The 15,532-nt window shown below is 34.4% G+C and overlaps 1 protein-coding gene across 2 annotated transcripts in view; it reads left to right on the forward strand.

Annotated features, from left to right (window-relative positions):
- The window catches only part of LOC121983884 (DENN domain and WD repeat-containing protein SCD1-like), a 29,869-nt gene that overhangs the window by 2,342 nt on the left and 11,995 nt on the right, over positions 1-15,532 (forward strand). For both annotated transcript variants that reach the window (XM_042536564.1, XM_042536563.1), the window contains exons 3-17: positions 1,763-1,964; positions 2,077-2,218; positions 2,337-2,437; positions 7,853-7,916; positions 8,118-8,231; positions 10,627-10,847; positions 11,845-11,899; positions 11,983-12,069; positions 13,277-13,472; positions 13,640-13,763; positions 13,914-13,974; positions 14,062-14,106; positions 14,599-14,674; positions 14,769-14,842; positions 14,925-14,975. In XM_042536564.1, the coding sequence (XP_042392498.1) occupies positions 1,763-1,964; positions 2,077-2,218; positions 2,337-2,437; positions 7,853-7,916; positions 8,118-8,231; positions 10,627-10,847; positions 11,845-11,899; positions 11,983-12,069; positions 13,277-13,472; positions 13,640-13,763; positions 13,914-13,974; positions 14,062-14,106; positions 14,599-14,674; positions 14,769-14,842; positions 14,925-14,975 (1,613 nt within the window). The remainder of the gene's footprint in view (positions 1-1,762; positions 1,965-2,076; positions 2,219-2,336; positions 2,438-7,852; positions 7,917-8,117; positions 8,232-10,626; positions 10,848-11,844; positions 11,900-11,982; positions 12,070-13,276; positions 13,473-13,639; positions 13,764-13,913; positions 13,975-14,061; positions 14,107-14,598; positions 14,675-14,768; positions 14,843-14,924; positions 14,976-15,532) is intronic.

A 15,532-nucleotide genomic window follows, 5' to 3' on the forward strand; every position in this document is an offset into this window, starting at 1 on the left:
ATTTTGTTGTGTCCATTATAATATGCTGAAGCCGAATGGAGCCTTTGGTGGGGTGGGACACAAGAATACCTATAATGGCCAGACTTTGCCATAACTATGAGTGTAGCAATCTTCTTTCAATTGGACTCCTCTTGCCTGCTAGATTGAGAGGTATAGTTTAGGACTCTAATATCATAATAAAGCAAGGCTAAGTCAGATTTATCCTGAAATGCCTAGTTGCTTTGGGAGGGGATGGTCTACATAAGCATAAAGGACTCCTATAGTGCTCATATGAGACTGTGGTGTAGTATCCATGCTTGAACGCTGCCCTCCACCACTAGCATCCACAAACTTCCCCATGCCCAGTTATTGGTTTTCGCACACTCTAATACTATGTTAGAGTTAGACATGTCCTAATTCATCCCAAAATGACAAATCATTTCTGAATCTGGGCACGTTCTTAATCTAACTGTATTTAGGATGTTCAACCTGAACTCTCGATCCTCAACCCTTGCCACAAATGTTCTCATCTCATTTCACTTTACCACCATCTTTCTGCTGCTGCACTTGCCCTTAACTCCTCTACCCATGATTAATGTTAGATCTTCAAACATAACTACTTCGTGAGTTATCTCTCCTACTAGCTCAGACTTGCTATTTCTTCAATAACGCAGTCGTTATTTGGGCCTACAGCATCTCCATGGTAAAATTCCTTCATGTGGAAGATAAAAGATACTGCTATTTGGAGCTAGAAATTAGGTGTAGATGTACTTTGTATAGATGATCAAATGAGACAAAAATAGGTGAGATAGTATCATCATATTCAAAGACAACTAATAGGATCTGTAGTTAGATAAGCTAAGTCACTTAGATGTGAAGGTGTAAGAAATAGAGAGAGACAAAAGAAATCTCTAGGTAACTAAATTAGAAGTTACTTATTGAGACTTGAATAAAAGAAATGTAGGGATATAGCATTGCATAGAGGTCAATGGAGGGTAAAATTCATATAGGTGATCCCAAGTTGGGATCTAATACATTTCAGTGATGATATTATTAATTTGTTTGTTGTGCTGTATAAATTTGTCTATGCATAGGGAGAATTAATATTTTTCCTTTTAAGATGGCATGATGTACCCCCCCAATTTATATTCATACTCACTTTTGCATAGAGAAATTTATTTTATGAAATAGAAGGTCAATTCATTTAATCACTTGAATTATATTTTGTTTTTCTCAAAGAAATTGTCTTTTTTACGATTATTGAAATGTATTTCTGTACTAAACTCCAGGGGAAATATGATTGAAGAGGTTACCAAGTTTTTAGGCTCTCTCATATACAGATCTGTCATTTGGTTTCCATTTTGAAAATTTTCTATTTTCTGTCCCAATCTAAAAATAATAGAGTTGGTGAATGCAGTTGATATACAGATAGTATTTTGTCATATCAGAAATCAAGAAGATTATTTTCTAATATTTAATTTAACCAATTTAATCAACTTAATTTCCATACCATTTGCTCCAAACTAACAAAAAAAAATTGTTAGGAAGTTCAATCTGTAACAATTTTAGTCAAATTTTAATTATTTTATTTTTCATTTGCTTCCTCAAAATTGTTTGCGGGAAGTTGTGCCCTTTAACTAGACTTGTATTAATTGATTAGGAACATTTTGTCTGCACCTATTGATGGCAAAATAAAAAATGTTTGCTTCCATCTTCATATACCATCTTTAAAGAATTACAACAGAATTTTTTTTTAGTGCTTTGACATTGTTTTCAATTGCAGAGGGGGATGGGTCCAAAATTTATGTTGCATGCATTGCATTCCGTGATCTGGTCTGCGATGATATTATTGAAGCATATAAGATACCTGCAAATTCATTTGCCGACAAATGCATATGTCTTGTATCTCGCTCTCCCAGTTTTCAGGTTCTCAAGGATGCATTGGAGGAGCTGTTCATTCTCTGCTTTTCTCCTGCTGGCTGCAGGTAAGTTATTTCTGTAACATAAGAATCCAGCAAATTTTTATGGTTGATTTGGGGACTTGTTGAATATAGGGATTTTCTTTGTTTCTTTAACAATATCTTGTCAAATTTTCAGCAAGCCATTATGGGATGTAATAGCTGATATGGTATCTAATGTTCCTTTACCTACACCGGGAAAAGATCGAGTTTTATTTGCTATTGAAAATTGTCTTCTTTGTGCGGAAACACCACCAAAGGAAGGGCTTCCTCATGCAGATGTATACATCTTGCTTTTTCTGTTATGTTTTTGTTGTTGTTGTTGTTGTTTTGCTCACTTTCATGGATGTTGTTAAGATCAAGGTGTTGATATTGATGTAGCTATTTCATCATGTGCAGATTTCATTTCAACCCTTGGTACAGTGCCTTGATGTGGATAACCTGATTCAATTTTTTACCGCTGTGCTTCTTGAAAGAAGAATATTACTCCGAGCAAATAAGTAATAATCATACTTGGTTTTCCTTACTATGTGTTCTTTTTAGTAATAGTTCTGTTGAAAATAGTTTCTTTAGTCTTCAAATAATACACAATGAGATTCTTGATAAGAAAATTTTAGTCTAAGCTTTCTTCACAAGCATGAAAGCTTTATCTGTTTGCCATTGTTATAGATTTACCATTTAGTTATAGACACATGAAATAGCTTTATCTGTTTTTGCCATTGTTATTGATTTACCAATTAGTCCTAGACTAGAAACTCCTGTGATGGGTTTCCACTGCAACATTGCATTCACTTGATCAATAAACTGTGTATTTTTGGCTTCATTGTGTTTCCTTGTGCCAATTATATGTTTTTTTGTTTTTGCTTTTCTAGATCCCAAGTGCCTCTTGGGGAGACCTATCTGCAGATAGTTTATATATATATATATATTAGGTAGAAGTGGCTATCTCCAGTGATTGATTCCTAGAGAAGATGCCTTAACTTCACCTTTTTGTCACATGTATTCTTCTCCTTGTTAGTTCACTTCTCAGCTGCAATGTGAGTTCTCTACCACATTCTACCTCAATGCTTCTGTTATGAACCGTAGGTAAGCCTATTTGGAGCCCATCAAATACAAGAGATATATGCACGACAAATTTAGAAAGAATGATGCATATCAAGAGAATTGATTCAGCTATAGTAATTGATTTTTATTCAAGTCAAATATCTTTTATTTTTAGTAGGATTGAGTCGAGTATATTTTATTTTCAGTAGGATTGAGTCTAATATCTTTTATTTTTAAGTAAGAATAAAACCTTATTATTTTGTGTTTGTTTTCTTCCTTTATTGGGAAGGAATGTAAATAGTTACATTTAAATGGCTGGAACAATGCAATAAAGATTACGATTGAGTTTACAAAAAGAAATCAAACCCCCTAAATCGAGAGGTTCTCTAATCCCAATTAACCTCAAATTATCCCTACCACCATAGGTTATCAAGGTCGTAAAACCAAGAAGACAAATATTGATTCCACCGATCAGCCAGTAAACTATCCCATTACGTGATCTAGATCCAAGGGCCATAACAAATTGGTATCTGAGCTCGTCGTGACTCACAAGCATTTCCACAACGCTTTGATGCTTTTCTCAAAATTTAACGGGAGGACAAAGTCGCCAATGACAAGCGACAACAACTCATCCACACTCAACTAGAGGAATTGTCCAAAGGCTTCTCTAAGCTACACTCGCACAACAATCATCCAGGTGAAGAGAGCAGCAACCATCCTGACCTATAAGGGCATCGCTCGAAAAGGTACTATGGCAATGAGGAGGGATCCTCATGTATACCACGGTATTCGAAACTAGATTTCCCGTGTTATGATGGTCAGTTTGATCCCTTGGGATGACTTAATTGATGTGACCATTTTTTTCACCATTAACGCACTCCAAAGGAAGAAAAGATTGGCCTAGCCTTGTTCCATCTTAAGGGAGATGGCTAATTATGGTTCATCAATCTAGAACGTGATCGACCTCATATTCAATGGGAGGAATTTAAAGATCAGTGTAATTTGAGGTTTGGGCCACCTATTCGCAACAACAAATTGGGTGAGCTTGCCAAACTTCAACAATCAAGATTCGTGGAAGACTACCCGCGAAAGTTCAAACAATTGGTGACACGAGCAAGAGCCTTAACATCAGAACAAGAAGTTCAAATATTCATTAGTGGCCTCCAAGATCATATCGTCGAGCTTCATCACCCAAAAGATCTCACATCGGCTATGAGTTTTGCCCCCATCCAATCACGATGCGCCCCCATCCAACCACCGAAGTAACCATTTATCAAACGATTAAATAGGGAGGAAATGGAATAACAACATGCTAAGGGTCTTTGTTTTAATTGTGATGAACTTTACACTCTTGGCCAGCGTTGCAAATGTCTTTTCTGGCTTAAGGGATTAGAAGATTCTGATGAACAAGACCACGTCGAGGATGTTGAAATTTCCCTCAATGTGATCATAGGCACCCACTCTCCTCAAACCATGCGGATTCATGGGAAGATGCAGTAGCCATCAGGGATGTTACCCATCATTCGTGTTTGCAGACAAACCAGTTTTTCAAGGAGGGAGTAATATTATGGACCGTAGGTAAGCCCATCTGGAGCCCATCAAATACTAGAGATACATACATGACAAATTTAGAAAAAAGGGTGCATATCAAGAGATTTTTATTTAAGTCGAGTATCTTTTATTTTTAGTAGGATTGAGTTGAGTATCTTTTATTTTAAGTAGGATTGAGTCTAGCATCTTTTATTTATAGTAAGAATAAAACCTTCTTATTCAATCTTTGTTTTCTTCCTTTGTGGGGTAGGAACGTAAGTAGTTGTATTTAAATGGCTGAAATAATGCAATAAAGATTATGACTGAGTTTACGAAAAGAAATCAAATCCCTAGATCTAGAGGTTCTCTAATCCCAACGAGCCTCAAATTATCCCTATCACCATAGACCATCAAGGTTATAAAACCAAGAAGACAAAGATTGATTCCACCGATTAGTCGGTAAACTATCCCATTATGCGATCTAAATCCAAGGGCAGTAGCTACCAGGGACGTTACTCATCATTCGTGTTTGTGGACAAACCCGTTTGTTAGGGAGGGAGTAATGTTATGGACCGTAGACAAGTCCGTATGGAGCCCATCAAATACAAGAGATACACACACTACATATTTAGAAAGAAGAGTGCATATCAAGAGAATTGATTCAACTATAGTAATTGATTTTTATTTAAGTCGAGTATCTTTTATTTTTAGTAGGATTGAGTCGAGTATCTGAAATTGAATTGAGTCTAGTATCTTTTATTTTTAATAAGAATAAAACTTTCTTATTCAGTGTTTGTTTTTTTCCTTTGTCGGGAAGGAATGTAAGTAGTTGTATTTAAATGGCTGGAATAATGCAATAAAGATTACAACTGAGTTTACAAAAAGAAATCAAACCTCTTAGATCGAGAGGTTCTCTAATTCCAATGAGCCTTAAATTATCCCTACCACCATAAGCCATTAAGGTTGTAAAATCAAGAAACAAAGATTGGTTCCACTGATCAGGTAAACCGTCACATTATGCGATCCAGATCCAAGGGCTATAACAAATAATATTATGGACTGTAGGCAAGCTCATTTGGAGTCCATCAAATACAAGAGATACACACACGACAGATTTAGAAAGAAGAATGCATATCAAGAGAATTGATTCAATTATAGTAATTGATTTTTATTTAAGTCAAGTATTTTTTATTTTTAGTAGGATTTCAGTAGAATTGAGTCTAGTATCTTTTTTTAAAGTAAGAATAAAACCTTCTTATTCCATGTTTGTTTTCTTCCTTTGTCGAGAAGGAATGTAAGTAGTTGTATTTAAATGATTGGAATAATGCAATAAAGATTACGACTGAGTTTATAAAAAATCAAACCCCCTAGATCAAGAGGTTCTCTAATCCCAATGAGCTTCAAATTATCCCCACCACCATAGGCCGTCAAGGTCGTAAGACCAAGAAGACAAAGATTAATTCCACCGATCAGCCGGTAAACCGTCCCATTATGTGATCTAGATCCAAGGGCCATAACAAATTGGAAGTGGCTATCTAGAGTGATTGATTCCTAGAGAAGATGCCTTAACTTCACCTTTTCGTCACATGTATCCTTGCTAGTTCACTTCTCAGCTGCAATGTGAGTTCTCTACCTCTTCCTCAATGCTTCTGATGCAACATTGCCTCAATTTCTTCCTCCTTCGTTGTAGCATCCTTCTGACTGTCTTTGTTTGCATATTGGATTCTGCGAGTTCTCCCAGCCTTGAGTTCTCCATCATATCCTTGAATGGAAAACTCCCTACGGTTCTTTGCTGATCACAACCCTTCCCTTCTGATTCCTAAAGCTTTTGCAGCCATCTCCTCACAGCACTTTGATAGCAGCTGTCTTCTTCCTTCCATCTTCTTCATTGCAAGTGCACTCCAGCATTCTGCAACGTGAGTTTTTTACTTTATATCTTCGCACAGAATCCTCTTCCAGTTGACCATCATTAATCAAATTCCTCTTTTAACTCACCTGGTCATATCCCTCCTGATCTCCTCACAGAATGGCTTGCAACACCTCCTCCATCTTGGTTCCTTGATTTGCTGAAGATCTCTATCACTTGTGCACCGGATCTGAACCTCATTCGAGTCATTCACTAAGGGCTGTCCATATTCAAAAATATATCAAGTTGTTTGACTACTTCACATTCTTTTCTTCTACAGTCTTCTTAACTTTTTTGACTCTATGAATATCACCATGGAGAAGATAAATGAAAAAAATATTTAGACATTCTCTTATTCTACTTGTCATTCTCATGAGCATGATGTGTGCCTCGACTACAATCACATACCTTTTGAACTATGCAAGATTGATTTTACTCTTTTTATTCTTGCTCCAAGAGTGGGCTATTGATAATGGGAGTGGTTATAGTAGTCACGGAGGAGATGGAGGGGCCAAAGTCATCTCAAGTGCGCACTTATAGTAAAATGAAAGACATTTACAGGATACATAATACACTCTACATGCCTTTTTATAATAAGAGGAATAGTCTTCATGAAAATCTTTTAGGCAATCAGCTTGCATGTACTACACCAAATACAGTTTACTAGTTGTAGAGTATCTGTATTGAAGTTACTAGCTTCTGAGAGTGCATCATTGTGATTTCAACCTATGATGACCTTGCTGAAAAAGTTTTTTGAAGTAACATCCAATCAAATGTTAGTCAGATGGGAAGAAGGGAGTAGAATATGCAAACTTATCTAAATTCATCTCAATACAAAACCCCCTCATTTTTAATTCCATTGTTTGAGATAATTGCTAAAAGTAAAAAATCTAACTAGTAAAGGATTAATGAGTAAAATCAATTGATCTAGGTACACTATCACATGTCGAAACATGTCAAGTATTGGTAGGGCATATGCTACCATAGAATTTTAATTTAATTAACTGTCTAATTATTATATTCTTATGTTTAGAAGCAAATAAACTAAGTGGAAAGTGGAAGAATGGAAGGGAATTAAAGGATTAAAACTTATTTAAATTCAATTTAACATGTTTAAATCTATGCCGAAGAGTGCCAAGTCTTAGCATTATACACTGCTGAAACTATATTATTCTGGCCAGGCACCAAAACACTAGCACAAGACTATCTTAAAGCTTTGAACCAAGTCATTATGTCAACCAGTTGACATAGAAATTGTGATGCTGACATTTGTTGTTGATGTTGCCTAAATGTATATAGGTTGACGAAGGTTTGTGTGGGATTGGTTGGTTAGAAGTCACGTTGTTACATTATTGGAGTATTTGACTAGATAAAGTACATGGCTGTCGTCTGTGTTATAACATTCTCAAAGTTTGTTCCTTTCTAACTTTTGCAGGTATTCACTATTAACTCTAGCGTCGGAAGCAATTTGCCATTTGATATATCCTTTCAGATGGCAGGTCAGACATAGGGACGTTACTTCTCTTTTTTCCTTTACATAAGAAAATTTTTATTGACTTGTAACAAGTTAGTTGAGAGGCTCTTTTTTTATGTGGCACTGAACTTCTAATCATATATTGATTCTATTTTGATTAGCTTTTTTTTTTCTATTATTGCTCATTCCTAGCTTTCTTTAAAATTTTATTCTTTTCATGTTGTAGCATGTCTATATTCCACTGCTTTTCTTTAGTGGAGTAGACTACATTGATGCTCCTACACCATATATGATGGGACTTCACTCAGGCGTTGACACATATTCTTTGTCGATGGATGGTGTAAGTTTTACACAAGCCAACATTTTTTCCTTTCTTCTTGAAACCTTTAGTTGATGCAAGTATGTGTTCTTCCAATTTTCTAGGTTGTTCTACCTAGAAACTCGTCATTTAGAGTTTGATACTTGACATGAGAGTTTTGTTTCAGTCGAACCTTCACATGATTAGGGTTTCATTGTATGTTCATATAACATAGGGTGTGTAAATTGTGTGATATTTGTAGAAATTCTTTTTTATTGTTCTCATATTTCGTGCAGTTTTTTTAAAAAAAAAAATCTAGTTAAAAAGTTTCAGATTACTTGTTTGTTATTAGATGATTATGTTGTATGAGCTCACTGTTTTCATTTTATCAGCATGAGATTATTTGTGATACAGAAATTATTATTCAGTAACATATTGAACAGTTTAATTATTTCATATGTGCTGATGTTGATGTGTGGTGTAAAATTTTATTACCATGAAAATTCAGAAGGAATAAATCCATGATTATAACTGATAAATAAATACATGATTATGTTGTATAATACTGATGCAGATTAGGGAAAATAGCATTTATTTAAATTTTGAATTGCAATTGAATTTTGGGTAGTTAGTTCTTTTTTTGATTTGGTAACACTATATAATAGGGATATTGTGGTTCTGAATTAATGATATTTCTTTCCTGATTTGGTTAGAGTTGAGTGTATCAAAAAGTTTCATTTCTATGTATTTTGCAACTTTTGAATAATAAAATTTTCCTTTCATTTATTCTATGTGAGGGTCTTTTTGTCTGTGTGACAAAGCTATTGGTTTTTCTTTTTCAATTTCGTTAATGTTCTATGTGATTTAAGAGTTCGATTTACTGTTGAATCAATTTGACAGAGTGTTCTTGTGCTACATCATTTTGTGCTGATCAATTTAGTATTGAAATGTTCTTGTGTTTCATTAAATATTACATCCTAAAAGTGCAAATTGCAGAAGCCCAGGCCTTTTCCAGCCCGAGATCCTTAGGCACATAGTTGAAAGATTACTTGGACCATTAAGCCTGTTTGAGAGTCTCACATAATCATGAATTAGTGGGGGGAGGTGAATCTTATTATTCTCTCATGCCCCATCACACCTCATTGAGTTGTTAGCTAGTTATTTTACCATGTGACCTCTTGGATCACTTAATTGTATGGCCAAATACAAAAGTTACCCAAACTCCATTGTGACATTTGGCTAAATATCTTGCCAATCTGATCTCCTCAATAGCCTACTTGGTAAGAAAATCCTATCTAATCCCCTTTGAGCCACTTGATCCGACTTAATTCTGTTTGTTTCCTAAAAATATTTATTATGAAACAAACAGAGCCCTAGTCTTTGTCATGATCAATTGAGCTCAAAGTTCTTGGATAATATATGCCTCCAATTGAGCTGATCTTGTTGAGCCACTTAAGTTGACATCAAATTCAAATATTAGAATATTGGAAAGCATAAAAAGATCCCATTAGGCCATCCATTAAAGCAAGTTCAGTACCCAAAATGTTTCTCACATGCTTTTACTCGAATTCATAATCTTAAACTAACTTTGGATCTTTCTGGGCCCTTTAGTTATATTCTAAACCTACTTAGTTCCCATTGTGACATTCAATAATTTTCAGAACATAAAATTCCACTAGAATGTGTTAAATTAATCAACTAAGTCATTTGGATTCCCTTTGGCTTATCCACTCAAAAATATGAAATCCTAAAATATGTTCCCAAAGTTGATTGCTTAGTGAGTGCAGTTATCATTATTTTTCACCAAGTTTGATGTCTTATGCTCATTAAGCACTTAAATGGAGATAGCCTAAGCAATTAGACAAATAATGGAAAGGGCTTGCACTTATTAGGTTCGGTATCCTCATAATTGTAACCACTATCATGTAGGATGGATTATTAGGATTGATCTTGTAACTGGAGGGTAGCATTCAGTTTTTGACTTGGATTAACTTAGGTTGTGTGCAATTGTTTGTTCTACAGGAGTCATCTTATTCCTATCCTATATAATATCATTGGATTACTCAAAAGTAAGTGATCTCGCATTCTTATCCTAATCCCTAGCTGAGTATATTGAATCACTCATTTTAAAGTTATCATATTATCTTACCAGAAATTTTGTCATTCTACTCATCCTACAATGGCTAACAAAATCGCAGAAATCTTACCTCAAACATTCTCTTGTTTATTTTTTGTTGACAGTTTATTTCTCAAGAGAAATAAATGATGTATTGAAGGAAATGTGGTCATAATATAAGTTTGTTACCTCCATTTAAATGGGTCCTTGTTGCCGATTTGCAGTTACCTTCAATGATCTTTATAGTTTATAGGATAGATTGCTTTAATACCATCGTAAATAATAAACCTTAAACCTTATTTTGCTGTTTTCCATCTGCAGGTAGTTGTTGTGGATCTTGACTACAATCGCATTACCACATCAGAAGAAATACCTCCAATACCAGAGCCTGAACTAAGTTTCTTACGCAGTGAGATACTAAAGCTGCTACACCCAAATGTCACATGGATAGATCACTTGAAGATCAATTTTGGTAGTATGTCAGAGCAGTATATTAAGTGTGGCAACAAACCCTGGGGAGAGGAGCATAACTTTCAACTTAGGTGATCTTCTATTTCTTACAGTATTGCACTGGGCATTTCATTTTAGCACCTTATATTTCCCTACTTGGATGTCACAATCTTAATTACCTATTGAATCTGGTGGATTGTTTTTTCAAATTTGATTGGTCCATTGATGTACTCTATATTTTTTTGTATAAGTAAAAGTGGTATATCATGCGTCCAAAATGTACAAAATGAGGTTTTAGGGTCTATTTATGTCTGAATAGATACCTAAAGACTTGTATACATGTATTTGCATGCTCCTGAATATCTTCTCAATACCCTCACAAAAAAAACTACTATTTTGAGCCATCAACATATAATGTATCAACGATGACAAAGCCAAATAACGAGCCTTTATCACCATTCTGCTCCCTCTGTAATGCCGTCCGAATACACTGAAGGTGGACATCTATGGACGCATATGAAGTTCAAATCCTCCTCCATAGGTCCGTAATAGGGGGGCACCGGAAGAACATATACTTTTGTGCATTGTCAATCCTCCTGATACTCTTGTCCGTCTCTGGTGGGGAGCCTCTGCTTTCCAACATCCAGAAAGTGACTGCATGACTCTGAACGTACTGTTCGGGTGTCCATGGCAACCTGGGACTAGGAAATATTCGCTGATGCATCTTTTTTTGCAAATTTAGTTGGCCATTTGGTGCACCCTCATAGAAATATTATTCTATTTCTAGATTTGCATTTTTTAAGATGTTGAAAAAAAGCTTCATAGTTCAAAAAGAAAAACCCATTTTTTGTAAAACACCTGATACTATCTAAATGTGAAAGTAATTTGCACATTCTATGAATCAGTTGTACTCTGATAATTTAACTGCAGAAAATTTGAGTGCTTCTCTCTCACGTACTTTTTTTTGTGTTAATTTCTGTTCTAATTTTTTAGAGGATAATAACATACTAATGACACGGGATCTTTCTGGTATTTTTAACCTCTCCATGTGGCTGTTTGAATGATCTTCTCAAAAATATAATTGTGCAGATTGATATTTTTAAGGTTTTTGGCATTGCTCCTAAGCGGATATCGTAACTTCATTGTAAGTTATTCTTAAAATTGTTTTATAAATGTTTTTGTACATATCAACAAACTTCCTAAGGTCCTAGTATCATTGATTTCCAGGAACCAACTACAAATGTGTTCAATTCTCAAGCATTTTTGAAGAAATGTTCTCGCGCTACTGGCGAACCTATTGAATCAATGTTAATGGTATGATTTTGGTTTCTATGTGCACTTACTGCTAAATTCTACTTTCTTGGATTGTTTTAAATTTGCTTCATCTTTGAATTTAGTTTGATTGTTCCTGTTATATTCTTATTTAAATTTAATTTCCATATCATTGCACATTTATTATCAACTTAATGGTGCTATTTGTTTGATGGGATATAAAATTTTCATATTGAATTACATCTCCATGCATTGTAGTTCCTTCTACTAAATTGTCAAGCATCAATAAGATTGAAATGTTTGTCAATGTGAATTTTTATGAATTACTATGTATTTTAAGACTACCAAATTTTGTTCAACAAAGCACACTCTTCTTTTTAGCAAAACAACGATGCTGTTTTTTTAGAATATTTAAGATTTTTAAAAGTGTGTATATCAGCATGCAGTTTAGATCATATATATGCAAGTTAATATGTTAGTGTATATGCATCCATTATTAGCAAACTTGTGGTCATCAATTGTATCCATAAAGAATTAATTAAATAACTATTTTATATTTCCAATATGTGAGTCAATATGCCATTGGTTATGAAACCATTTTAGCATTTTTTTGCTTAGTTATATCCATATAAGTATATAGTTGTCGACATGCACTATTGTCATTGTGGTTAATGATTTAGGGGTTGGCTAATTTCCTGAAGGCTATTGGTTCAATCTCTATATGCAGCCAATATACAATATAATATTAAATAATTGTTTGGACAATCCATTGTAAAAGTTTACACTAACTATATTTAATATATTTTAAGTTTCTAATACTTACAAATTGACAAAATATGTAGTACTTATACAAAAAGGCTAAAAAATATTTGTGCAAAAATGGTAATTTTTTTAAAGAAGATAAGTCATTGAATTCCTCATTTATTGCGTCACATATTGTCATTTAAACCATCTGTGTTTCCATAATTTCTATTATCAGAATTCAGATATAAGCAAATTTTTGGATCCTCAGTTGGATAACTCATTAGTTCTTGACGGTTCTGTAACTAAATGTTGCTTTGGATAACGCAGTAATTGATTTGTATGCATAGCTTAGCTTAGCTTAGTCCAATCCAATCAGCTGAATCAGGCTACTATTGGCTATGGGCAAAATCTGTAATGCCCAAGTTTAGAATGGTCTCGAGACATATGGAGTTGATTCTCTATCATACTTATGAGAGGTTCTTCTGCATTATTCTTATCCTGTCAGATGACTCAGTTCTTAGAGTCGCAAGGTTTTATGGACTATTTGGAAAGATGTATCATGTCAGAGGAAAGCGGCAATAACCTACTGGACAAATTACAAGATGCCACAGGGAGGGGTCAGGACCCTATTTCAATTTTTCCAACACCATCTTCAGAATTTGAGATCACTACTGTATCAGTGACTGAAGTTGAAGTTTCAGGTAACAGTCATGTCCATATAATGTTCCATACAAATTAATTACAATATTTCCAGGTTTGAAGGCACACTGAATTTTATATTGTTGATTACTATTTAATTAAAGGATTATGTTGGGGTGGTAACTTTGATATTTTCCTCCACTGTTGAACTCTTTCTTTTGTTTCTCAGAACCAGGTTCTAGGCACTGTTATAAGCGGTTTCCTTCAACAGTTAGAACAGAAGAGCAAGAAGAGAAGCGCAGGTCAATTCTGGCATTGGCAAACTCTGCTTATTCTGGGAGACACACAATTAGGTGAAACTTCATTTTTATTGCATCTCCAGTTAAACTATGTTTTGAAAGTTTGGCATTTTTGTTTTACCTGCCAAAATATGAGTTTTAAAAGCTTTTTCAGGGATGTCATATTCTCTTCTTAGACTTAACTTTCTGTTTTCATGTTTCCAGTTCTCCAATGCTAGCCAATGGTGATCCAAAAGCAGAAAGTTTAAGTTCAATGGAGAGAGCTGTAAGTTCTCTGCAGTCATCTTTGGGCAAGGATTCTATATAAGCATCAGTAAAGTCGTTGACCGATCTTTTGGGTTGTTATCTGCAGGCCGAGAGAGACAGGATGGTCTTAGATATAAAAGTGAAATTGCAGGTGGGTTATTGAATCAATAGCATTTTTTATTTATTCAAAAACAAACTTGGACGTGAAGTTACAATTCTTAAAATCAACAATGTTTTTTTTGTGTGACTGTAAATTTGCTCATGTCCTGTCTTGCATTTTGTTAGTTTCACATAATTTACCTGAATTTATTTCGTGGGATTTACAAGTCTTCAAATTTGATTTATTTAGTGTTTATCAGATTCTTAAAGGGCTTGTCAAAAACAACTTAGACTTTTGATTTAATATGATGTCAATGGAGTTATGAAAAGAACAATCACACATGGTATGCTATAATTTATATTTGTTTCTCTTTGATAGTAATGTTTATTGCTTTCTTTGATTTTTTTTGTATTTTACTATCTATATCCATTTTATGATCATGCATAATTTCTTTGGGCTAGATGTTATATTTATTCCTTTGATTTGTTTCCTCTGATCTAAGCACACTAGACGTTCACAATCATACAATTGTTTGTTGGTTAGGGCTTATGGTTACGTCTTCTAAGGCTTGGGGCAACAGAGGATCCTCTTTCATCTTTCGAATATGGCACCATTCTTGGTACTAAATACATAAATGTGTTACTGATATTTTTTGTTTTAATTGTGAGGTATATCTTTCTAGTCTCATTTCTTTTTATGACCACAATTTACAGCTCTAATTGAATCTGATGCTGAGGGGATTGGTGGTAGTGGGTTTGTTGAATGTATAAGGGAGCATATTATTTCGGTAAATATTATCATCGAACTTGATGAATATTGAATCAGTAATCTAGTAGTTGCATATATTAACAATGAAATTATTTTTACAGGGTTGGCAATGCCGTTTGACTGATGAACAATTCATCGCAGTTAAAGAACTGGTGGGTTAATAATAATTTCTGACTAATTGCTATTTCATGTTTGTCTTCTATGTCTGTGCTGGATAAAAGACCATCTTTAGTCTGTGTATATTCTATTGCTCTGAAGTTGAATTATTTTGTGTTTCTTGGATAAGACAGACTAGTATAGTACAGTACAATGTAAAATGTACCATATCAGAGTGATGGAGGTCATAGAGTGATGGATCCTAGCTGTTTGCAATATACTAATTAGAACTTCTGATAGATATAAGTCTTGCATTTATAATCAATATTTACCTTATTCCAGATTATGGCAAACAAATGCTTGAGTCATAGGGTCTGATGTTGTGAACTATTAATTTGTTGAAATACATGTTGATACTTTTGTCAATTTCTTCAGTTAAAGTTGGAGAATTTCTTAGGGTAAATCCCCAAACTTTTCCCCTCCATATATTTTTGTTTTGCCTTGTTACTTGTTTACTCTTTAACTAGCTAGTCACTAGAACTCAGAAAGGAAATGATCTCTTTGGATCGTACCTTTTTCCTAGATTTGAACTGATGTGCAAGGCAACTTGATT

The sequence above is a fragment of the Zingiber officinale genome, chromosome 5B, assembly GCF_018446385.1.
Source record: "Zingiber officinale cultivar Zhangliang chromosome 5B, Zo_v1.1, whole genome shotgun sequence".
NCBI classification, from domain to species: Eukaryota; Viridiplantae; Streptophyta; class Magnoliopsida; order Zingiberales; family Zingiberaceae; genus Zingiber; species Zingiber officinale.